We start from the raw sequence: 25,638 nt of genomic DNA on the forward strand, positions 1-25,638 counted from the left end.
AAGGACTCCCAAGTATATAATGGGATTAACCTCCTTCTCTGCTTCTCAGAAAGTGCTGACTCAGTCCCGGGCACAAAAGAAGGTCTTGTGGGAATCTCAAGGCCACCATCGGCAAGCTAGGCTTCTGGGGACATTTTTGTTTAGCTCAGATGTTCTTAGGAGTGTTGAATTGTTCTTCATTATCTATCAGTATTTATCTAAAATGCTCTGGAAGGTGGGCCATGGCTGGGCTGTGGTTTGTCTGAGCCTGGGACCTGGCCCTTAGCCCCCGAAGCCGGAACACCTGCAGCTGAGATGTAAGAAGCAAGCGGCCTCCGAGGCCCCTCCTGGCTTCCTACTTGTGTTCTGGCCTTGCTGTTGCTCTCGGTGCCCCCGAGTGGCCTCTGTGCTTGTGCTTAGTCGCTCAGTCGTGTCTGATTCTGTGATCCCATGGACTGAAGCCCACTGGGCTCCTCTGTCCATGGGGATTCTCCAGGCAAGAACGCTGGACTGGGTTGCCATTTCCTTCTTCAGGGGATCTTCCCAACCCAGGGATCAAACCCAGGTTTCCCACATGGCAGGCAGATTCTTTACCGACTCAGTCACAAGGGGAGCCCAAGAAGACTGGAGTGAGTAGCCTATCCCTTCTCCAGGGAATCTTCCTGACCCAGGAATCGAACCAGGGTCTCCTGCACTGCAGGTGGATTCTTTACCAGCTGAGCGACCAGGGAAGCATGTGGCCTTAGAGCAGGATTTTTTAATAATTAATAACATGGCCTTTATCTGCTTATTAAAAATCCTGCTCTTGCATCCCTGCCAGCCAGCAGCCCGGGCAGCAGGGACAGATGTTCTTTTGATAAAATCCTGCAGGTGTGATGATAACACCTGCGGATGGAGCAGCTGCCTTCGGCATTCATCATCACATCTCCTTTCCAGCAAGGGGATTACAGCACCTCGAGATGCCCGAGTCTAGACAACTACATCAGTAATACATGCCGCAAGAAAGAAAGTGAAGTGAAGTCACTCAGTCCTGTCCGACCCTTTGCGACCCCATGGAACGTAGCCTACCAGGCTCCTCCGTCCATGGGATTTTCCCGGCAAGAGTACCAGAGTGGGTTGCCATTTCCTTCTCCAAATATATGCTGCAAGGGGGAGAGAAATTAGATGGTTGCTGGAGGACAAAGTGGGTTGAGAAAATATTCTTTTTTAAAGATGGGAGAAGAGAAGGTTGGAGGGGGTTGATGGGGGTGAGGGGAGTGAATGGACTACAACACAGAGAGATGATGCCCTCTCAGAGTCCACTGAGAATGGTGATCTGGCTGTAGAGACAGGGCAGGTTCTTGTGTCTCCTCTGGGGCCATCTGCGTTGCAGACGGAGGCATGGTTGATGGAGAGTTGGGAGACTCGGGCCACCTTTTGCCTAGCTCATTCATGTTCTCCTCTACCTGAGGGCTTCAGACTTATCTCTTCCTGACTCTTGACCTCCCTTTCCTTGGATCATTTATTTGAGAAAACTTTTAATTACAAATTCTTTCTCTGCCTCTTTGAGATGTAACTCTTTTTAAAAGCCTCCTGCCAGTTTTACAACCCAGAACTGTCTTTCTCAAGGCCATGGGAGCTGTCTACCCCTTTGAAATGTAGCCACCTATCTCTCTTCTGCCCAGGAGGGTCAAGCCTGGCTTTGATGGGCTCCAGTGAGCAAACACACACGGCCTCATCACAGTGACAGGCTTCCCCAACATCCACCAGTACTTTTCCAGCGGCTCACCCCGGCCCTGAACATCCTTCCTAGTGTTTGAGTGGTTGAGTTCGGTCTTAGTCCCTGTTATCAGAGCCTTGAATAGTCTTCCTGGCCTGGTTGCCTTTGTCTGCTGCAGTGGTTGCTATTGTTGTTGTTTTTATTCTTAATTGGAGGATGATTACTTTACAATATTGGGTTGGTTTCTGCCATACATCAACATGAATCAGCCATAGGTATACATATGTTCCCTCCCCCTTGAATCTCCTGCCCACCACCCATCCCACCCCACACCTCTAGGTGGTCACAGAGCACTGGATTTGAGCTCCCTGCAACATACAGGAGATTCTCACTGGCTATCTATTTTGCATATGGTAATCATGGTTGTTGTCTTAACTTATCTTATTTACTTAGAGTTGACTTACAGTGTGGCGTGTGCTAAGTCACGTCAGTCATGTCCAACTCTTTGCGACCCCATGGACTGCAGCCCACCAGGCTGGGTGTCCTTGGGTATTCTCCAGGCAAGAATACTGGAATGGGTTTCCATGCCCTCCTCCATGTATCTATATCTATGTATTCTTTTCCAGATGGTGGTTTATTGCAGGATATTGAATATAGTTCCCTGTATTATACAGTAGGACCTTGTTGTTTATCTATTTCTATATACAAGAGATTGCATCTGCCAAGCCCAAACTCCCAACCCTTCCCTCTCTGCTTGGCAAACATAAGCCTGTTCTCTGTGAGTCTGTTTTACAGGTAAATTCATTTGTGTCATATTTTAGGTACCACATATAAGGGATAGCACATTGTATTTGGCGTTCTCATTCTGACCTACCTCATTTAGTACGAAATCTTGAAGTCCATCCATATTGCCGCAGATACCATTATTTCTTTCTTTTTTATGGCTGAGTACTATTCCATCGTATATGCCTATACATCACATTTTCTCTAGTCAGTCATCTGACGATGGACATTTAGATTGCTTCCACATCTTGGCCATTGTACATAGGGCTGCTGTGAACACAGGGCTATGGATCTTTTTGAATTACAGTTTTGTCTGGACATATACCCAGGCGTGGGATTGCTGGATCCTATGGCAACTCTAGTTCTAGTTTTTTGAAGATCCTCTATACTGTTTCCACAGTGGCTGCTGCAGTTGGTTTTGACGCCTCCCCTGGGGTTTGGCTTCTGTTGCCCTTTGCTGTGGAGGCTACAAGGACAGATCCTCGTCTTCCGGGCTGACCTCATGCCCACGGGGAAAAGCATGCCTCCGAGGTCCAGGTTTTTGCTTTGACCTGGTAGTTGCTTATTGCCTTCTTGCTTTTTGGATGTTTTTGAGAAGATTTAAGTATCTTTATCCTGTTTAGTTTTAGTTATTTTCAGTGAGAGGTTGGTGTGAATAATGTGGTAAATAGGGAACAGTCATTACCTTTTGGATGTCTCTGCCTGCCCTGACTCTAGAGCCTTAAACTCAGTGTCCACAAGCTCATCTCCCCAGAAAACCCCAGCCTCTCATAGCCTGAGCTCCACAAAGGCCACTAGAAAGTGTGTGATCCCAGCCATCCCACAGCTGGTCAGCCTTTATATAAAATGAGAATATACCTCTTCTTCAAGTTAAGTGTTTATAAATAGGCATGTTATTTCCTAATAATAAATATTGTAGCAAACAAGGACTCTGTTTGAGTAAGACATTTAATTTCATCCCCAAACCGTCAAAATATACAAATTTAGTTACAAGACACTTTTACTGCCATCTGCCAAAATTGTAGTAAACACACATGTCCTGTCTTTGAAAGAAAACAACATATAATTTTTTTTTTCTGAAATAAGAAATGTCTATGTTGTAAGTAGCACTCCCTTTGATCTGGCAACTCGAACACTTGTAACAGCCATGCTGAATGAGTCTTTTTTATTCTTGTGCCATTTCTAGCTCCTAAATCTGTTCCTTTCTCCATCGTCCATTTTCCTGTCACTGTTTTAGTTCGGGTCTTTATTCCTAGCTTGGACTATTGTAGTAGCCTCTCACTGGTCCTGCAGCCTGACCCTGTTCCCTCCATGGGCTCGAGCTGCTGTCCTTACTCTGCCTGCCCGTCGCATTGACCACTCTCCTGCCTGAAAGTCCTTTCCGGGGAAATTTCCAGATGCCTTTCAAGACTGTGGCTGGGCTGGAGCGCCCCTATGTAGTCTCCTCCTCCTCAGTGCATGCTGCTCCCCTCATTCTAGTACCTGCTGCAGGAAATGGCTGGTTTACAGGTTGGTTGATGAGTTTTTTTTCCCACTTGTTTTTTTCCTCCATCTTGCAGGGTTGACAGGCTTCCTCTTTGCTTCCATGGCCCCCTGAACACACCTCTATAGCAGCATCTACATATATTTTGTATCCACACATTTAGTCTCTTTTCCCTCATTTGATTGAGCTCCTTGAACCAGAGACGCATCTGGAGAGTCTTTGAACCTCTGTGTCTGACACTGTGCTTGGTCCTGGTAGCTTCTTCCTTTCTCGCAAAACATGTGCCTTCCTGGCTTATCCTGTTTCTGGAAGTCCAGCCCCTCTTCCTCCCCCTGCTGGAGGGGAGGAAGGGTGTCTTACTGGTAGAGCCCTTGCAGAACCCCCTCACTTCAGTTCAGTCGCCCAGTCGTGTCCAACTCTTTGAGACCTCATGGACTGCAGCACGCCAGGCTTCCCTGTCCATTACCAACTTCTGGAGCTTGCTCAAACTCACGTCCATCCAGTCAGTGATGCCACCCAGCCATCTCATCCTCTGTCGTCCCTGTCTCCTCCCGCCTTCAGGGGAGTGGTTTTGCTGCCCTTGTCATTACCCTCAAGGCCACTAGGGGGCAGAGAAGTCCCATCCTTCCCTGGATCAGGGCCCAACCAGAACGCTGCCTTCCCTGAAGAGGTCCATTCTCCAGGAGCCAATGTGTTGAAGATCATTTTGCAAACTGGTCGACTCAGCAAATAACCAACTTGCTAAATCATGGATGAGTTATCAGAAGCTTTGATATTCCTCAGAGTGCTTCCCACAGCTTCTATTTCATCTAAAAATGAGGGAGTTTTTCTTGATCTCAGTTCATCGTCTTCTCAATTTTGGGGACATGAGATCCCATGAGGCCTGTGACCCTGCCATGACCTGACCTCCACTTCCGGCAGTGACACAGCTGGGATGTTGACTGACCGAGTGGCAGGCTTCTACCTGATGATTTTTAATGAGTCTATTTTATGTGAAATGGCCCAGTGCCCCAGGCAGGATGAAGAGAGTCTTCTTGGAGGAGGGTCCTCCTTACTAAGGAGTGGTATTGGAGAAGATTCTTGAGAGTCCCTTGGCCAGCAAGGAGATCAAACCAGTCAATCCTAAAGGAAATCAACCCTGAATATTCATTGGAAGGACTTACGCTGAAGTTGAAGCTCCAATACTTTGGTCACCTGATACAAAGAGCTGACTCATTGGAAAAGATTCTGATACTGGGAAAGATTGAGGGCAGGAGGAGAAGGAGGCGACAGAGGAGGAGATGGTTAAATGGCATCACCGATTCAATTGAGGATGTGAGTTTGAACAAACTCAGGGAGATGGTGAAGGACAGGGAGGCCTGGTGTGCTGCAGTCCATGGGGTCACAAAGAGTTGGACACGACTGAGTGACAGAACAGCAACAAGCAGGATAGGTGATGGGCGAGCCTTTGTCAGTTTCCCCTCCAAGGTGTGTCCCTCTTGGTGGCAGACTGAACTTGAAGACCAGCCCAGAGGGGAGGGGGACCCCACGGGGACAAAGCAGCCCCTCAAACCCGGTGCAGTTCCCACTGCTCCTCCTTCCACGGGTTGGTCCCTGGAGGCTCAACCCACCTCAGACATTTCAAGGACTGCAGCCTGGTGTAGCAATGTGAGCTCAAGGGCCTCTGCACAGTGACTGAAAGTCCTCTCCCTGGAAGGACATTAAGCTAAGCGGAAAAAGTCAGTCACAGAGGACAAACACCGTCAGATTCCAGTCTCAGGAAGTATCCAAAGTTGTCCAAAATCATAGACGCATAAAATAGAAGGTGGTTTACCAGGGGTTGGAGGAGGGGCATTTGCATTGAATGGGCCTGGGCTTCAGGTATTCGGATGGAAAAGTTCTGGAACTCTACACAACGTGGAGAAGACACGTGATGCTGCTGAGCTGTACACTTAAAAATGGTCAAGATAGTGGATTCAGTGCTACACAGTTTGAGGTGGGTTTTTTTTTTTTTTAACCACAATAAAATAAAATAAGTCTTCCTCTGCGTTCGACCTCCTCCTCTAGTAAGAAGCTTTGAACACTTATGGCTCAGGGAAAAGGGTTTTGTTTTATGAACTCTAGGAAAGCATCGGAGGTCTAGCATTTCAAATGTTTGACTACCTCCGGGCAAAGAACTTGAGTTCCCCCAGGAAGCAGCGCAGGTCCGAGACCCCAGTTTCTCCGGGGATGGGATTCAAGGAGGGCCCCCACCTCGAAAGGCAGGAGAGCCGCTGTTACAGGAATCCGGGAGCGCTCCTGCAGGGCCGACGGAGGGCAGGGACACGGTGGGAGAAGGTAAGCTGTGTTTGCGGGTTTCCATCCGGATCCACAGGAAAGCTGGGGGCGGGGTCCTGCGGGCCCTCCCCACCGCTGGCCCGCTGCCCCCAGAGGCACCCCGTCCTGGGCCCTGGGCACAGCCAGCCTTCTCCTCCGAAGGCCCTTTCAGAAGCTCGGCTGAGGCTTAGCGCCTCTGCCCCGCGGGGGCCCCCGCCTGTGGGCGTGCCGAGCTGGGTGGGCGCCGGTCCCTCTCAGACTCCGACCGCCCTGACCCTGACGTTCTCACCCTGCTGATCTGGCGTAGCTTACTGAACTTCCCCTCCCACCGCCCTCGAAATCTATTTCTAGAAACCTCTTCCTCTTCCGAATTGCTCCTGACTGCCCTTCTCTCCTCGCGCGGCTCCTCCATCCCCTAAGCGGACCGAGCGGCCTCCTCACCCAGCCCAGCGGCAGGCGGGACCCGGCGGCGCTGAGGCTGAGAGACCAGGGGACCGAGGTGCGTGTGCTGCGGGGTGCCTGGGCACGGGGCGGGGGGCGGGGATGGGGCAGGGGAAGGCGGCTGACCCCCAGGGCGGGACACGGCCACCTGGAGGGCTTGCTTTCAGGGGCTCTGGGATGTCTCTCCCGCTCCAGCCTGCGGCGCCGGGGTTTTCGGGGAGGGGGCACCCAGAGGTTCCCGCCGTCCCAGGAGTCATGCCCGAGGGCAGCCTTCCCAGGAAGGGGCAGGTCTGGGAGGGGCTGCTCTCCCCACCTATGAAGGCCTGGAAGAAAAACAAGGGGCGCGATCCGCTCCTCGAATCCCCTAATTTCACGACTGTGACACAGAGTACTATCCCCCCACCCCCGCCCTTGGGAATTCAGCGATAGCTGCCTGCCTCCTTGAGAAGCAGGGGGCAGGGAACCTGGCCATTTGGACACTGATTTTCCACATTCACTTTCCTGTTATTTCCCAGTTCAGTTCAGTTCAGTCGCTCAGTCTTGTCCAACTCTGCGACCCCATGGACTGCAGCAGGCCAAGCCTCCCTGTCCATCACCAACTCCCAGAGTCTACTCAAACTCACGTCCCTTGAGTCGGTGATGCCATCCAACGATCTCATATTCTGTTGTCCCCTTTTCCTCTCACCCTCAATCTTTCTCAGCATCAGGGTCTTTTCCAATGAGTCAGTTCTTTCAATCAGGTGGCCAAGGCTCATTTGGAGCTTCAGCTTCAGCATCAGTCCTTCCAGTGATCATTCAGGACTGATTTCCTTTAGGATGGGCTGGTTGGATATCCTTGAGGTCAAAGGGATTCTCAAGAGTCTTCTCCAACACCACAGTTCAAAAGCTCAAAAAAAAAAAAAAAAAAAAAAGTTCAAAAGATATTTCCTAGCCCTTGCACAATTAGGATTCCATTAACTGTGCATTGAAAGTGGTCAGTGTTTGGTCAGAAAGACAAAATACTTTCAGATTTTATCTAAATTTAAGCCTCCTAGGCTGTCGCATGTGAACTCTTTTCCTTCCTCCTGCTGGGCTGGGACTGAGATCTCTCCAACAAGGGCTCCAGAAGCTTCTCTGACCACCTTTTTCAGTACGCGTGGACTGCCCTTGATATGGGAGGAAGCTTTGGTTGGATGAATGCCTGAAGCCATGTTCCCCTTTGAGCTATATCCTGAGAAGAAGGTGGAGGCTGCCTCAGAATGTCAGCAGGAGTTCTGGAGAAAGTCTGTTTGTCTGTCCTTTTCTCTCTGTTGCTCTCTTGGAGTCTCCAGAGTGGTCTGGCAGATGATGAGAAAATGTGAGTTATCAAGGAGAGAGTGGGAGTGGGTTGGTTCCCTTTTGTCCTTAAAAGGATTTTCTGTACCCTTAGGAGAAAATGGTACAGGTTGGACAATTGTGTGTATGTATGTGTGTGTGTATATATATATATATATATATATATATATTCACACACAGAGGGAGAAAGAATTAGTTCTGATTGAATATGGCATCATTGGCTGGAAGGGGTCTAATAAACACTCATCCATTTCATCATGATGAGGAACCATATGAAACAATGATGTGTACTTGGGAAATAAATTCCTTTTTTCTTTGGCCTGCTGAAGGTCTCTGCTTCCTCAAGCTTATTTACTCACTAATCTTTTAAAAAATTTAATGTGCAAAAATATACCACTTCTTCACTTGATCAGGAAACAATGTAAAGTCACTTCTCTTTTATTATTCAAAGTTATTCAAATTATTACTCTTTTGTTATTTATTATTCAAAGGGACATCACTTCAGTCTCCCTGTCCACTTCTAGAAACAATTTTTCTTCCTTTCCTCACATCTGTCACTCTCACCATTTGTTGCACACCATTCATTGAGCATGTACTATATGCCAGACATAATATTAGGACTCAGGGACATAGAACAAGACAGGCATGGTCTCTGCTTATAGAGTTTCATGCTAAGGGCAGCAAAGATAAAATGAAAAAAGTAAACACAATAAATAACACTAGATAGAAGCAGTGTTATGATGGCAATAAGGAGAGTCAGGATATGGGGAATTATGGTGAGGATGTCTTTGTACAGGGGTGTGTCTGGGTCAGAAGAGGCTCTTAGAAGGGTCCCAACAGTGACTGGGCTTCTCTCCTTGCCTTAACCTTAGAGGTGCATGTTTTGAGCTGAGATGGGCTTTGCCTCTTGCATCATGTGGAGATCCAGCAGATGCCTGTAGGGAGGAGCCAAGGCCTCCATCCATGGCCCTGATGAGCTTCTCCTCAGCTCAGCCCTATATTTCCTCTAAGGGTGAAGCTTCTTGAGGGCAGGTGTATGTCTTTCCTTTGCTACCTTCTCTGATTCCTTCCTCACAGTCCACCAATACTCTTCTCATAAGAGGCGGGAACTTTCAAAATAGCTGCACAGAATAAGGGCTTTTCTCCTTCACTTTCTTCAGCTGTGGTTCTTTGTCCTTCAAGTCAGTAACCATCTGCTCAGTCATAGCGAGTATGTATTGAATGTCTTCTTGACGTTGTAGATATGTTAGTGAATGAAACAGAACAATTTCCTTCTAGTAATGGGGAGACAAAACAAGAAAGTGATAAGCAAGTGAATGCACCTTTCATTGAAAATGGGTACTGTGTAGAAAAATAAAGCAGGGCAGGGGATGGGGTGTGTTTGTGGGGTGTGGGGGGAGAGTAACTTTTAAATATAGGATGACTGAAAAAGGCCTCTTGAACCACAGAAACAGGTCTGGTGGAGACCTAAAGGAAGTGAACCTGCCTGGCATAAGTCTGGGGGGAGAATGTTCTAGCTCAGGTAAGCCACCAGCATGAAGCCCCAAGGTCACATATTTGAGGACTATCAGGGAGGCAGACAAAGCAAGGTGGAAACAGGTGGTGGATGAGGCCAGATCAGGCAGGGTCTTGTTCAGTTCAGTCACTCAGTTGTGTCCGACTCTTTGCGACCCCATGGACTACAGCACGCCAGGCCTCCCTGCACATCACCAGCTCCCAGAGCTTGCTCAGACTCATGTCCATTGAGTTGGTGATGCCACTGTGAAGGCTTTACCTGCTCTTTGAATGGGTAGGAGGCCAATGGGGGACTTGGGGCGGATGAGTGATACCGTCTGTCTCAGTGTAGAAGGATGACAGATTCTAGGAGAAGGGTAGAAGCAGGAAGTTAAGTTATTGAAGTCCAGTTCAATCTGGAAAAACCAGGAGGGGCTTGACACAGAGGTGACATGCTGCTGCTACTGCTGCTGTGTCGCTTCAGTCCTGTCCGACTCTGTGCGACCACATAGATGGCAGCTCACCAGGCTCCCCCATCCCTGGGTTCTCCAGGCAAGAACACTGGAGTGGGTTGCCATTTCGTGGTGTAAAATGGAGGGTTTCCAGGCAGACAGGAGGTGGGGGTGCATACTAGGGGACTGGAACTAAGGGAGCAGATGTGAGGTGGGGTCCCCGATTGTGAAAGGCACCTATGATTACAGGCCACACATTCCTTCCAAGCCCACAGGAGACATTTACAAAAATTTTATTCGGCCAAAAAGTAAACCTCTACCAGTGACAGCTATTTCATACAGATGTTGTTCTCTGACCATAGAGCAATAAAATTCAAAAATAAATGAAAAGATAGTTAGTCTCCCAATGTATTTTTTAATAATCGCTTTTTAAAATTTATGGGTTGGAAAGAAATCACAGTTGAAATTAGAACATATTTAAAACTGATCAACAAAAAGCAGCAGCATTGGGATGTCAGTTCTTCTCAACCAAAGCTGTGAATTCAATGCAATAATGTTCAGCATTTCATCAGGAAAGTGACAACTGATTGAAAAGTTCTAGAGAAGATGAAAAAGCTAAGAGTAGCAAGAAAATTTTGAACACGTGCAAGGGGTTAGGACTTGCTCGATCAGAAAAGTAGGACTTATTTTAAAATTATACTAATGGAGTCATATTGATTTTGGTGATTAAGGCTTTCTGGTTCACAAATGGACCAAATCCAGGGGACACAACAGAGAACCTTGGGGCACACTTGGACAGTAGGGTCCCTGGTACCTGACAGAATCATCTGGGAAGGATGGACTACTGGAGAAATGGATGAGGAAGCTTGGTTCTTTCTGTGGATTCTGAATCAGTTAGGAACTAAAGATGACTCCCACCCGGGCTTCTCAAACGTGAAGGTTCACGGGAATCACCTGGAATTTGTGAAACTACAGGTGCTGATGCAGGGGACTGGGGTGGGGCCCAGGACTCTGGGTTTCTAACAGGGACCCAGTTGTTGGCAATATTGCTAGTCTGTGAATCCCATTTTGAGTAGCAGCAGCTTAACTTGTAAGACTATTGATTGTTTATTTAACCAAGGGGTCCAGAGGGTGTTCCAGCAGCTCAGTGACATCATCAGGGACCCTCTTTATCCTTCTGCTCTGCCAACTTTAGCTTGGTGATAAACGTTGACTTCTCGTCCCTCCTATTTGTTGCCCCATTGCCCACAATATCTGCTGTGATTTCCTGCAATCACATTAAAATTTCATGCAAGAAGGGGCAAGAGGTGACAACAGGAGCTCTCGACTTGAGTCTGCCCTTACCATCAGGAAAACAATAGCATTTCCAGAAGCCCCAAGCAAGTATTCCCTAAGCTCTCACCAGGGAGAAGGGGGTCCCATGGACACCCTTAGCTGGAAGGGAAGTTGGGAGAGAGAATGTATTAGTTTCCTACTGTTGCTGTTACAAATTGACACAAACTTAATTGCTCAAAACCCAAAGATTTATTATTTGACAGTTCTGGAGGTCACATGTCCTAAAATCAAGGTGCTGGGCAGGGCTGTGATCCTGAGAATCTGTTTTCTTGCTTTTTCAAGCTTGGCTCATGACCTCTTCCTCCATCTTTAAAGTCAACAATGTAGCATTTTCGAGCCTCTCAGTCTCTGATCTCTGCTTCTGTTCACCCATCTCTTCTCACTCTTGAACCTCTCATAACGTGATTATATTGGACCCACCTCAGTGACCCTCATAGCTAAGTCGGTAAATAAGATGCCTGCAATGCAGGAGACCCAGGTTTGATTCCTGGGTTGGGAAGATCCCCTGGAGAAGGAAATGGCAACCCACTCCAGTATTCTTGCCTGGAGAAACCCATGGACAGAGGAGCCTGGCGGGCTACAGTCCACGGGCTTGCCAAGAGTTGGACACAACCTAGCGACTAAACTACCACCACCATGGTGACCCAAGGATATCTCCCCATCACAAGGTCCTTAGTTATACTGGCTAAGCCCTGAACCAGGTAAAGTAATGCACTTGGTCACAAATTCCAGGGATTAATTAGCACATGGCCATCTGTGTCCCCCCTGTATCTCAGTGAGTGTGTAGATTTCCTCCAGCATGTAGAGTTGGTGATGTGTATTGAGAAGGGGTCGGTGTTTGTTTAGAATCAACAATATTTTGACATTTTTACCAATATGGATTTATTTTTTAATTTATTTTCTTTCTGCTTTTTTTTTTTTGGTGTTGGGAGTACAGAAGAATTTCATTTTCTCCTTCATCATTTTTAAGGTTTTCCCAAATTTTACAACAAACACTTATAACTTAATAAACCCCACTCCTCCCAGTCTGATTTTCAAAAAGGAAACTAGAGGGTGGTAAAATACCCAGCTCTGAATTGAGGTCTAGCTAGCAAGAACATGGGTTTGTTTTAGAGACAAGAGCACAGAGAAGAATCTGGGAAACAGGATTCCTTGTCCCCGTCTAGTCTGAGTCTAGGACTTCAGTTGTCCAAATCCTCAGAGAAAAGAGTCAGAAAGAGAAGGTACTTTCATGCTGTTCCTCTATTCATTCTGTGAGTTGATTACTGAAAGTGAAAGTGGCTCAGTCGTCCGACTCTTTGCAACCCCATGGACTGTAGTCCATGGAATTCTCCAGGCCAGAATACTGGAGTGAGTAGCCTTCCCCTTTTCTAGGGGATCTTCCCAACCCAGGAATCAAACCCAGGTCTCCCGCATTGCAGGCAGATTCTTTCCCAGCTGAGCTTTGATTACTGATGTGTTTCTTTTTTGTCCCAACAGAAGCACTCGAAGCCCAAGTCAGGAGAGCGAGTCAGAGCAGGGCTCCTCCACAATGGAAGTGAGGCTTCTTCTCTTAGGGAAGCGTGGCGCAGGGAAAAGTGCCACAGGAAACAGCATTCTGGGCAAAGCCGTGTTCAAGTCCAGGTTCAGTGAGCAGCCGGTGACTAGAAGCTGCCAGAGAGAGAGTGGGATCACGCAGGGGAGGGAGGTTGTGGTCATCGACACCCCCGACCTTTTCTCTTCAATAGATGACATTGCTTTTGTGGATAACATTAAGTGCTGCTTGGAGCTCTCGGCTCCCAGCCTCCATGCTCTGCTTCTGGTAGTTTCCCTTGGCAACTATACGGTGGAGGACAGACAAACAGCCGAGCACATCCAGAAGGTGTTTGAAGAGAAAGCCAGAAGGCACACCATTATCGTCTTCACTCGAAAGGACGAAGATGGCTCGCTGGAGGACTATGTTAAGAACAACACATCTCTTCAGGACTTGGTTCAGTGCTTTGGTGGTCAATACTGCGCTTTCAACAACAAGGCAAGTAAGGATGAGAATGATGCCCAGGTGAAGGAGCTCCTCGGCAAGGTCAAGTATTTGGTGGAAAACAACGGACCATATGCGGTGAACTTAAGGGATGAAGACCGTAGCCTCCAGGTGAGAATTCTTGTTAAGGTCTCCAAGGATCTCTGTTGTTAAAGCTGGTGAGATAAAGACACAAATAAGTGAAATGTTGCATAGGATTTTTTTTTTTTTTTTTAAGGACACGGCAACCCACTCCAGTATTCTTGCCTGGGAAATCCCATGGACAGAGGAGCCTGGCAGGGCTCCATGGGGTCATGAAAATGTTGGGCACGACTTATCCACTAAACAACGACAGCAATAAGGGGATATTTATCCATAAACTGGAAAGATGAGGCTACTTTACTTGCAAATTAATAGATACATTTAAGTCCTTTTCTGACTTTACCCTTCATAGTACTGGACACACAAATGACTCATTAGACCCTCTCTTCCCTTGGCTTCAGTAAAACCACACTCTCCTTGTTTTCTTCTCCTCTCTTGCTACCGAAGAGTTTGCTGAGTCCACCTCTACGGTCTCTAACAGCTGACATCTTCAGGGCTTGATTCAAGCCCTTCCTCCACTCTTGACACTTTTTTCTCCCTCAGGTGATTCTGCATTTTTACAGCTTTGAGCTTTAGCTATGGCTAATAGTTTCCAAATTAATCCCTTCAGTCTAGGTCCTTCCTCTGAGTTCTGATTCCTTTATCCATCCAATTGCTATTTGACGTTGCTCTCGTAGTGTATCTCAAAATTAACATGTCCAGAATTTTGTTTTTCCCTCTGAAATCTGTACAACTTCAGTTCTCTTCTCAATGACTGTCTTGCTCACCATGCTTTTCAAACCTAAGCGCAGATGTCAGCTTTGAAACCACTGCCAGCTGGCATCTGGCTTCCAGGGTGTCATCGTCTTGTGTGACTGAGGCACCTGGAAGCCACCTGCTTCTCTCTGTCACCATGACTACCATCTGATCCAGGTCAGCCTCTGCTCCTGCCTGTTCAGTTCAGTCGCTCAGTCATGTCTGACTCTGTGACCCCATGGACTGCAGCACGCCAGGCCTCCCTGTCCAATACCAACTCCCAGAGTTTACTCAAACTCGTGTCCATCGAGTCAGTCATGCCATCCAACCATCTCATCCTTTGTCACCCCCTTCTCCTCCTACCTTCAATCTTTCCCAGCATCAGGGTCTTTTCAAATGAGTCAGTTCTTCACATCAGGTGGCCAAAATATTGGAGTTTCAGCTTCAGCATCAGTCCTTCCAATGAATATCCAGGACTGATTTCCTTTAGGATGGACTGGTTGGTTCTCCTTGCTCTCCAAGGGACTCTCAAGAGTCTTCTTGCCTGTACTATTTTACAATTACTCTTTTCCCCCCTTATTCATTCTTGTGCCTTACCCTTCCTGCACCCATCCATTTCACACAAATAGGTGGAGTGCTATTTTAGTTGATTTTAAGACTTCTGATTTCATGCCAATTTAAGAAACATTTTATTTATTTATTTTTTATTTTTGGCTGTGCTGGGTCTTCATTGTCGCCCATGGGCTTTTTCTAGTTGTGACAAATGGTGGCTACTCTAGTTGCAGTGCACGGGCATCTCATTTCAGTGGCTTCTCTTTTTGTGGATCACGGGTTCTAGAGTATTCAGGCTTCAGTAGCTTTGGGACTTGAACTCTAGAGCCCAGGCTCAGTAATTGTGGCACCTGGGCTTAGTTGCCCTGCAGCGTATGGAATCTTCCTGAACTAGGGATTAAGCCCATGTCCTTTGCATTTTCAGGCAGATTATTAACCACTGGACCACTAGGGAAGTTTCATGATTTCATGCCAGTTTAACTGTGGGGAGTGAGGCTTCTCCAGGCAGTTGAAGGGGATGTTAATTATGTGTTTGGCTGTCCATCCTTCATTGTCTCCAGTTGCCTGTCTGGATGGGGAAGGATTCAAATTGTGCTGGATCTCACGTTAGAAGCATCACCTCTCTCCTGGGGGTGCAGTGAAGGAAGAAGACCTTGGAGATAACATGGGAAGCTTGATTTCCAATCTTCTCCCTTCCCTGTCCTTCAAAGGCACTGCACAAGCCTCACTTGACTGGTTTCTTCTTCCAGGGAGTCCAGAAGCTCTCCTTAAGCTTCTGGATTTTCTCCAGGAATAGCAAGGACCCTGGGAGACTTTGGAAAGAATTACTGTTACTAGTGGAAATAGTATGGGCTTCCCTGATGGCTCATAGGGGGGACTGTGGGAAAGTAAATTTAGAAAGTGCTTTAGGAACAATCCCTGGGTGAGATGGCATTTAAGCCCCACAAATCCACCTAGACATGGAAGTAATCCAGATGTCCATCAAAAGATGAATGGATAAAGAAGCTGTGGTACATATATACAATGGAATATTATTCAGCCATAGAAAGGAACACCTTTGAATCAGTTTTAATGAGGTGGATGAACCTAGAATACAGGTAGATGAACCTAGATACAGAGTGAAGTAAGTCAGAAAGAGATAAACAAAGAGAAACCCAACCTTCTTACTTCTGGGAAGCCTATTGCAGCAGTAGCAACAGTGGGGTCCCAAGATCAGTTTCATCATGGATGAAACTACACAGGCCAGCAGGGACCATGACCGTGACCATGACTGATTTGCCCACATTCTAATCATCAAATTACTCTGAATTATATACTTGTGTCTCCATTCCTTTACATTGTGAAAAACAGATTTTAGATCTGTGTGCCTCATTTCCCCTTTTCGTTTTCTTTCTAGGATTCTGTGAATGAAGACACATCTCAGCATAGTATGAATGAAGACACATCTCAGAGGAAGGACCATCCACATGGTAAGATAATCCTTAAAAACTGTTAAGCTCATATCTGTATTCTTTTGAATGCATCACGCATCAAAATAAAGTGGAAAATTATCTAGATAAGTTAGAACAAAAACTCATCCTGTAATAATGAGCAATGTTGAGCATCTTTTCATGTGTCTATTAGCTATCTGTATGTCTTCTTTGGAGAAATGCAAGCTTAGGTCTTCTGTCCACTTTTTGATTTGGTTGTTTGTTTTTCTGGTATTGAGTTGCAGCACTATTTGCAATAGCTAGGACATGGAAGCAATCTAGATGTCCATCAACAGATGAATGGATAAAGAAGTTGTGATACATATATACAATGGAATATTACTCAGCCATGGAAAGGAACACATTTGAGTCTGTTTTAATGAGGTGGATGAACCTACAATATAGGTAGATGAATCTAGAATACAAAATGAAGTAAGTCAAAATGAGAAAAACAATTATTGTTTATTAATGCATATATATGGAATCTAGAAAGATGGTGCTGATGAACCTATTTGCAGAGCAGCAATGGACACACAGACACAGAGAACAGACCTGTGAACATGGTGGGGGTGGGGAGGAAAGGGTGGGACGAATGGAGAGATTGTAGCATGGAAACATATACATTACCCTATGTAAGATAGATAGCTAGTGGGAATTTGCTGCATGACTCAGGGAATTCAAACCGGGGCTCAGCGGCAATCTAGAGGGGTGGGATGGGGTGGGAGGTTCAAGAGGGAAGGGCCGTATATATATACCTATGGCTGATTCATGTTGATGTACGGCAGAAATCAACACAATATTGTAAAGCAATTATCCTCCATTTAAAAATAAATATTTTTTTGGAAAAAGCTGGAAAAAAATAATGCATCCTGGAGCCCTAGCTGAGGCTGGGGCCCACAGTTTGTCCCCGAGGGAGTCTCAAACATTTGTGAGTAAGTGCAGCACCAGCAGAGGCTCTGGACATGGCACAGGTGCCCCCAGCCTTCTTGCAAATGTTTCAGAGCTGGGCTTGCCTCTTGCAGCTTCTTTCCTGCCTCAGCCTCTTCTTCCAGCCTGGCATCCCAATGTTGGACTCCTGCTGGAAGCAGAAATAAATCCACATGTATGCCTGCTCAGTGGTGCCTGACTCTTTGCAACCCCATGGGCTGTAGCCCACCAGGCTCCTCTGTCCATGGGATTCTCCAGGCAAGAATATTAGAGTGGGTTGCCATGCCCTCCTGCAGGGGATCTTCCAGACTCAGGGATTAAACCCTAGTCTGCATCTCCTTCACTGGCAGGCACATTCTTTACCACTGGGCCACCTCAGTTCAGTACAGTTCAGTTGCTCATTTGTGTCCAACTCTTTTGGACCATGTGGACTGTAGCACGCCAGGCTTCTCTGTCCGTTACCAACTGCTAGTCATGGTGGTGGTGGTTTAGTTGCTAAGTCGTGTCCGACTCTTATGATCCCATGGACTTTAGCCTGTCAGGCTCCTCTGTCCATTGGATTCTCCAGGCAAGAATACTGGAGTGAGTTGCCATTTCCTTCTCCAGGGGATCTTCCTGACCCAGGGATCAAACCAGGGTCTCCTGCATTGCAGGCAGATGATTTACCAACTGAGCTATGAAGGAAGCTGAGTAACTCCTGGAGTTTGCTCAAATTCATGTCCATCGAGTCAGTAATGCCATCCAACCATCTCATCTTTGGTCATCCTTTTCTCTGCCTGCCTTCAATCTTTCCCAGCATCAGGGTCTTTTCCAGTGAGTCAGTTCTTCACATCAGGTGGCCAAAGTATTGGAGTTTCAGCTTCAGCATTAGTCCTTCCAATGAATATTCAGGACTGATCTCCTTTAGGATGGACTGGTTGGATCTCCTTGCAGTCCAAGGGACTTTCAAGAGTCTTCTCCAACACCACAGTTCAAAAGCATCAATTCTTCAGCACTCAACTTTCTTTAAAGAAAGCTTTCTAAAGAAAGCTGTGCCACCTAGGAAGCCCAAAATAACTTCATGGATAACACTAAACAGAATAACATCTGCAGAATTCCGAGATGGAGCTCAGTATCCATGTGGTGATTGCTTTTAATGGTGTATCGTGCACAGAGCATGAGTCAGTATGCACAGATCTGCCTCGTTTTGTTCAGTGGATGTAACTGGTTCATGGTATGGGCATACACAACTAATTCAGCCATTTTGTTGTTGTTGTTGATGGACTCCTGGGTTATTTCCAGGCTAGTTCTGTGCAAGAACTGAATATTTCACACTAAGATAGATGAGATCTGTGTTCTTGTAATTGTAAATCAAACTTACAATTTTAATAATGAAAATTATTGCAGCTGAGGGCTTCCCCGGTGGCTCAGAGAGTAAAGAATCTGCCTGCAATGCAGGATCGACACTGAAAATGAAAGTGAAGTCATTCAGTCGTATCTGACTCTCTGCAACCCAATGGACTGTAGCCCACCAGGCTCCTATGTCCATGGGATTTTCCAGGCAAGAATACTGGACTGGGTTGCCATTTCCTTCTTCAGGGGGTCTTCCCAACCCAGGAATCCAAGTCGGGTCTCCCACATTGCGGGCAGACTCTTTACTGTCTTGAGTCACCAGGGAATCCTGACGTTATGTGCTGGGAAATACATTGGGTTGGCCAAAAAGTTTGTTCAGATTTTTTTCATCACATATCACATTTTATGGAAAAATCTGAAAGAACTTTTGGACCAAATATATATATATATATATATATGTAAAGCCCATAAATTATTTAATCTTCATAGCATATAATATATAATTCTCACAATAACCCAACAATATAGTCCTCATAACAATCCTATAAAGAAGGTGCTATTTTCATTATTCTCATTCTACAGATGAGTGAAATTAGCCAGAAATACGTGAATTTAGACAGCGATAGGGAGTTAAAGTTCTGTCGATGGCCTTCAGCCAAGACCCCCAGAATATTTCTGTTATTGAACAAAATTGGGTTGAATGATTTGAGACAGTAAGGGAATATCACACATGATGGGGACCAAGAAGCACCATAGAAATGATGGGGTTGGGGAAGACTTTCCATAGGACGTTGGCTTGTGTGAGGTGATTTTGGGGAAAGTAGTAACTCTTCCAGGCTTCCTTGCTGGTTCAGCACTGAAAGAATTTGCCTGCAATGCAGGAGACCCAGGTTTGATCCCTGAGTCAGGAAGATTCCCTGGAAAAGGGAATGACAACCCACTCTAGTATTCTTGTCTGGGAAATCCCATAGACGGAGGAGCCTGGTGGGCTACAGTCCATGGGGTCGTGCAGAATCAGACACGACTGAAGTGACTTAGCAGCAGCAGCTAAAAATACAGGGCATTTCCATCACCTTAGGAGTTCTTACTCTCCTTTCTTGAAAGGAGCCTCTCTCTAGACTTCCATTGATATGAGTTAATTTTGTGTGTTCTTGAACTTCAGATAATGACATTACATAGCATGTGGCTTTGTGTTTGGCTTTCTTCACTTAGCGTGTTTTGGAGACCCATCTAGGCTGCATATCAGTCCATCACTTTTTGTTAAATTCCTGAGTTGTGTTCTATTTTATGAATATACCACTAAGATGCATTTTAAACTCACTCTCCATGGTTCTGCCTTAGGCCATGAACTTCATGCCCCAGTACTTAACTTTGGTAGCAAAATAAGAGGAATTCCAAGGCTCAAGACCAGTGAAGGCCACGTTTAACGTTTTCACGTTCCTGAGAAATCTCAAGCCCTTTACACCTCTCTTAAGTTGGTCATGGCCCTTTTCATGGCTTTCACTTTGATGGGTAGCTTCTGGCTGGGACTACAGGTCTCCTGGTTCAGAGCATCATGGCCGTTCTCTACAAAAACTGGCAACAAGAGATTTTCAAAAACGCAAAAGAGGTTTATGAGCTATCCTAAAAGCTGTCCACATCTCTGTATTCTACTGTGAGAATCAACTCTGAATCTGTCCTTTTGTCCCAGGGTCAGGGGAGCAGCATCAGCAGATGACAGGATGGGAACCGAGCCCCTGGCCGCCAGCCCTGAAGGTCCTGCTGGTGGGGAAGCGTGGTGTGGGGAAAAGTGCAGTTGGAAACAGCCTTCTGGGGAAGCGGGTCTTTGAGACTCGATACAGTGAAAAGCCAGTAACCCAGAGGTGCATGTCTGAGAGCAGAATCTGGAGAGAGAGGCAAGTTTTGATCATTGATACTCCAGACTTCTCATCTTCAAAGGACATTGAACAAGACCTTGTGAACAACACCTACCCAGGTCCTCATGCTTTCCTGCTGGTGACCCCCCTGGGCTCCTTCAATGAGAAAGATGACATGGTGCTGAGCACCATCCAACGCATTTTTGGGGACAAATTCATCGAGTACATGATCATTCTCCTCACCAGGGAAGAAGATATAGAGAATCCAGACCTAGAAAAGTTCTTAGCCAGAAGTAAAAGGCTCAAGGAGCTCATCAACAAATGTAAAAACCAATACAGTGTCTTCAACTACAGAGCTACGGAGGAGGAGAAGCAATGCCAGGTGGATAAACTCCTGCAGGAAATTGTGAGCATGGTGCAGCAGAATGGGGACAAGCCTTGTACTTTCAGAGAGAAAGGTAAGTGAGGTCTAGAAAATCTTTTATGCATACTTAAAAAGTAGACCTAAATGTCCAAGAACTTTATTTTCTGAAGGGCAGAGAGGACATCAAAATGACAGGTATCATCTATTGACCAACTCTTCTCTCTTTCTCCTTTATTTCTCAAAATTTTTTTAAATTTTATTTTATTTTTAAACTTTACATAATTGTATTAGTTTTGCCAAATATCAAAATGAATCCGCCACAGGTATACATGTGTTCCCCATCCTGAACCCTCCTCCCTCCTCCCTCCCCATACCATCCCTCTGGGTCGTCCCAGTGCACCAGCCCCAAGCATCCAGTACCGTGCATCAAACCTGGACTGGCAACTCGTTTCATACATGATATTATACATGTTTCAATGCCATTCTCCCAAATCTTCCCACCCTCTCCCTCTCCCACAGAGTCCATAAGACTGTTCTATACATCAGTGTCTCTTTTGCTGTCTCGTACACAGGGTTATTGTTACCATCTTTCTAAATTCCATATATATGCGTTAGTATACTGTATTGGTGTTTTTCTTTCTGGCTTACTTCACTCTGTATAATAGGCTCAAGTTTCATCCACCTCATTAGAAGTGATTCAAATGTATTCTTTTTAATGGCTGAGTAATACTCCATTGTGTATATGTACCACTGCTTTCTTATCCATTCATCTGCTGATGGACATCTAGGTTGCTTCCATGTCCTGGCTATTATAAACAGTGCTGCGATGAACATTGGGGTACACGTGTCTCTTTCCCTTCTGGTTTCCTCAGTGTGTATGCCCAGCAGTGGGATTGCTGGGTCATAAGGCAGTTCTATTTCCAGTTTTTTAAGAAATCTCCACACTGTTCTCCATAGTGGCTGTACTAGTTTGCATTCCCACCAACAGTGTAAGAGGGTTCCCTTTTCTCCACACCCTCTCCAGCATTTATTGCTTGTAGACTTGTGGATCGCAGCCATTCTGACTGGCGTGAAATGGTACCTCATAGTGGTTTTGATTTGCATTTCTCTGATAATGAGTGATGTTGAGCATCTTTTCATGTGTTTGTTAGCCATCTGTATGTCTTCTTTGAAGAAATGTCTATTTAGTTCTTTGGCCCATTTTTTGATTGGGTCATTTATTTTTCTGGAATTGAGCTGTAGGAGTTGCTTGTATATTTTTGAGATTAGTTGTTTGTCAGTTGCTACATTTGCTATTATTTTCTCCCATTCTGAAGGCTGTCTTTTCACCTTGCTTATAGTTTCCTTTGTTGTGCAGAAGCTTTTAAAATTAATTAGATCCCATTTGTTTATTTTTTATTTTATTTCCAATATTCTGGGAGGTGGGTCATAGAGGATCCTGCTGTGATGTATGTCGGAGAGTGTTTTGCCTATGTTCTCCTGTAGGAGTTTTATAGTTTCTGGTCTTACATTTAGATCTTTAATCCATTTTGAGTTTATTTTTGTGTATGGTGTTAGAAAGTGTTTTAGTTTCATTCTTTTACAAGTGGTTGACCAGTTTTTCTAGCACCACTTGTTAAAGAGATTGTCTTTAATCCATTGTATATTCTTGCCTCCTTTGTCAAAGATAAAGTGTCCATATGTGCGTGGATTTATCTCTGGGCTTTCTATTTTGTTCCATTGATCTATATTTCTGTCTTTGTGCCAGTACCATACTGTCTTGATGACTGTGGCTTTGTAGTAGAGCCTGAAGTCAGATATGTTGATTCCTCCAGTTCCATTCTTCTTTCTCAAGACTGTTTTGGCTATTCGAGGTTTTTTGTATTTCCATACAAATTGTGAAATTATTTGTTCTAGCTCTGTGAAGAATACCCTTGGTAGCTTGATAGGGATTGCATTGAATCTATAAATTGCTTTGGGTAGTATACTCATTTTCACTATATTGATTCTTCCAATCCATGAACATGGTATATTTCTCCATCTGTTAGTGTCCTCTTTGATTTCTTTCACCAGTGTTTTATAGTTTTCTATATATAGGTCTTTAGTTTCTTTAGGTAGATATATTCTTAAGTATTTTATTCTTTCTGTTGCAATGGTGAATGTAATTGTTTCCTTAATTTCTCTTTCTGTTTTCTCATTATTAGTGTATAGGAATGCAAGGGATTTCTGTGTGTTGATTTTATATCCTGCAACTTTAATATAATCATTGATTAGTTCTAGTAATTTTCTGGCAGAGTCTTTAGGGTTTTCTATGTAGGGGATCATGTCATCTGCAAATAGTGAGAGTTTTACTTCTTTTCCAATTTGGATTCCTTTTATTTCTTTTTCTGCTCTGATTACTGTGGCCAAAACTTCCAAAACTATGTTGAATAGTAATGGTGAAAGTGGGCACCCTTGTCTTGTTCCTGACTTCAGAGGGAACGCTTTCAATTTGTCACCATTGAGGATAATGTTTGCTGTGGGTTTGTCATATATAGCTTTTATTATGTTGAGGTATGTTCCTTCTATTCCTGCTTTCTGGAGACTTTTTATCATAAATGGATGTTGAATTTTGTCAAAGGCTTTCTCTGCATCTATTGAGATAATCATATAGTTTTTATTTTTCAATTTGTTAATGTGGTGTATTACATTGATTGATTTGTGGATATTGAAGAATCCTTGCATCCTTGGGATAAAGCCCACTTGGTCATGGTGTATGATATTTTTAATGTGTTGTTGGATTCTGATTGCTAGAATTTTGTTAAGGATTTTTGCATCTATGTTCATCAGTGATATTGGCCTGTAGTTTTCTTTTTTTGTGGCATCTTTGTCAGGTTTTGATATTAGGGTGATGGTGGCCTCATAGAATGAGTTTGGAAGTTTACCTTCCTCTGCAATTTTCTGGAAGAGTTTGAGCAGGATAGGTGTTAGGTCTTCTCTAAATTTTTGGTAGAATTCAGCTGTGAAGCCGTCTGGGCCTGGGCTTTTGTTTGCTGGAAGATTTTTGATTACAGTTTCAATTTCTGTGCTTGTGATGGGTCTGTTAAGATTTTCTATTTCTTCCTGGTCCAGTTTTGGAAAGTTGTACTTTTCTAAGAATTTGTCCATTTCTTCCACATTGTCCATTTTATTGGCATATAATTGCTGATAGTAGTCTCTTATGATCCTTTGTATTTCTGTGTTGTCTGTTGTGATCTCTCCATTTTCATTTCTAAATTTATTGATTTGATTTTTCTCCCTTTGTTTCTTGATGAGTCTGGCTAATGGTTTGTCAATTTTATTTATCCTTTCAAAGAACCAGCTTTTGGTTTTGTTGATTTTTGCTATGGTCTCTTTTGTTTCTTTTGCATTTATTTCTGCCCTAATTTTTAAGATTTCTTACCTTCTACTAACCCTGGGGTTCTTCATTTCTTCCTTTTCTGGTTGCTTTAGGTGTAGAGTTAGGTTACTTATTTGACTTTTTTCTTGTTTCTTGAGGTATGCCTGTATTGCTATGAACTTTCCCCTTAGGACTGCTTTTACAGCGTCCCACAGGTTTTGGGTTGTTGTGTTTTCATTTTCATTCGTTTCTATGCAAATTTTGATTTCTTTTTTGATTTCTTCTCTGATTTGTTGGTTATTCAGCAGCGTGTTGTTCAGCCTCCATATGTTGGAATTTTTAATAGTTTTTCTCCTGTAATTGAGATCTAATCTTACTGCATTGTGGTCAGAGAAGATGCTTGGAATGATTTCTATTTTTTTGAATTTACCAAGGCTAGATTTATGGCCCAGGATGTGATCTATCCTGGAGAAGATTCCATGTGCACTTGAGAAAAAGGTGAAATTCATTGTTTTGGGATGAAATGTCCTATAGATATCATTTAGGTCTAACTGGTCTATTGTATCATTTAAAGTTTGTGTTTCCTTGTTAATTTTCTGTTTAGTTGATCTATCCATAGGTGTGAGTGGGGTATTAAAGTCTTCCACTATTATTGTGTTATTGTTAATTTCTCCTTTCATACTTGTTAGCATTTGTCTTACATATTGCAGTGCTCCCGTGTTGGGTGCATATATATTTATAATTGTTATATCTTCTTCTTGGGTTGATCCTTTGATCATTATGTAGTGACCGTCTTTGTCTCTTTTCACAGCCTTTGTTTTAAAGTCTGTTTTATCTGATATGAGTATTGCTACTCCTGCTTTCTTTTGGTCCCTATTTGCATGGAAAATCTTTTTCCAGCCTTTCACTTTCAGTCTGTATGTGTCCCCTGTTTTGAGGTGGGTCTCTTGTAGACAATATATGTAGGGGTCTTGTTTTTGTATCCATTCAGCCAGTCTTTGTCTTTTGGTTGGGGCATTCAACCCATTTACGCTTAAGGTAACTACTGATAAGTATGATCCCGTTGCCATTTACTTTATTGTTTTGGGTTCGAATTTATACACCCTTTTTGTGTTTCCTGTCCAGAGAATATCCTTTAGTATTTGTTGGAGAGCTGGTTTGGTGGTGCTGAATTCTCTCAGCTTTTGCTTGTCTGTAAAGCTTTTGGTTTCTCCTTCATATTTGAATGAGATCCTTGCTGGGTACAGTAATCTGGGCTGTAGGTTATTTTCTTTCATCACTTTAAGTATGTCTTGCCATTCCCTCCTGGCCTGAAGAGTTTCTATTGAAAGATCAGCTGTTATCCTTATGGGAATTCCCTTGTGTGTTATTTGTTGTTTTTCCCTTGCTGCTTTTAATATTTGTTCTTTGTGTTTGATCTTTGTAAATTTGATTAATATGTGTCTTGGGGTGTTTTGCCTTGGGTTTATCCTGTCTGGGACTCTCTGGGTTTCTTGGACTTGGGTGATTATTTCCTTCCCCATTTTAGGGAAGTTTTCAACTATTATCTCTTCAAGTATTTTCTCATGGTCTTTCTTTTTGTCTTCTTCTTCTGGGACCCCTATGATTCAAATGTTGTAGTGTTTAATATTGTCCTGGAGGTCTCTGAGATTGTCCTCATTTCTTTTAATTCGTTTCTCTTTTTTCCTCTCTG

The 25,638-nt window shown here is 44.5% G+C and overlaps 1 protein-coding gene across 3 annotated transcripts in view; it reads left to right on the plus strand.

The window, feature by feature from the left end:
- Positions 1-1,675: 1,675 nt before the first annotated feature.
- The window catches only part of GIMAP8 (GTPase, IMAP family member 8), a 31,464-nt gene continuing 7,501 nt past the window's right edge, over positions 1,676-25,638 (plus strand). The window contains exons 1-6 of one of the 3 annotated variants that reach the window (XM_059885986.1): positions 1,676-5,919; positions 6,591-6,738; positions 7,811-8,016; positions 12,755-13,403; positions 16,057-16,129; positions 20,079-20,702. In XM_059885986.1, the coding sequence (XP_059741969.1) occupies positions 7,919-8,016; positions 12,755-13,403; positions 16,057-16,129; positions 20,079-20,702 (1,444 nt within the window). In that variant the 5' untranslated portion in view covers positions 1,676-5,919; positions 6,591-6,738; positions 7,811-7,918. Of the gene's footprint in view, positions 5,920-6,590; positions 6,739-7,810; positions 8,017-12,754; positions 13,404-16,056; positions 16,130-20,078; positions 20,703-25,638 lie in introns of those variants that run through there. The other 2 variants (XM_059885987.1, XM_005205941.5) reach the window with 2 other exon arrangements.

This window comes from Bos taurus, chromosome 4 (assembly GCF_002263795.3).
Source record: "Bos taurus isolate L1 Dominette 01449 registration number 42190680 breed Hereford chromosome 4, ARS-UCD2.0, whole genome shotgun sequence".
Classification (NCBI taxonomy): domain Eukaryota; kingdom Metazoa; phylum Chordata; class Mammalia; order Artiodactyla; family Bovidae; genus Bos; species Bos taurus.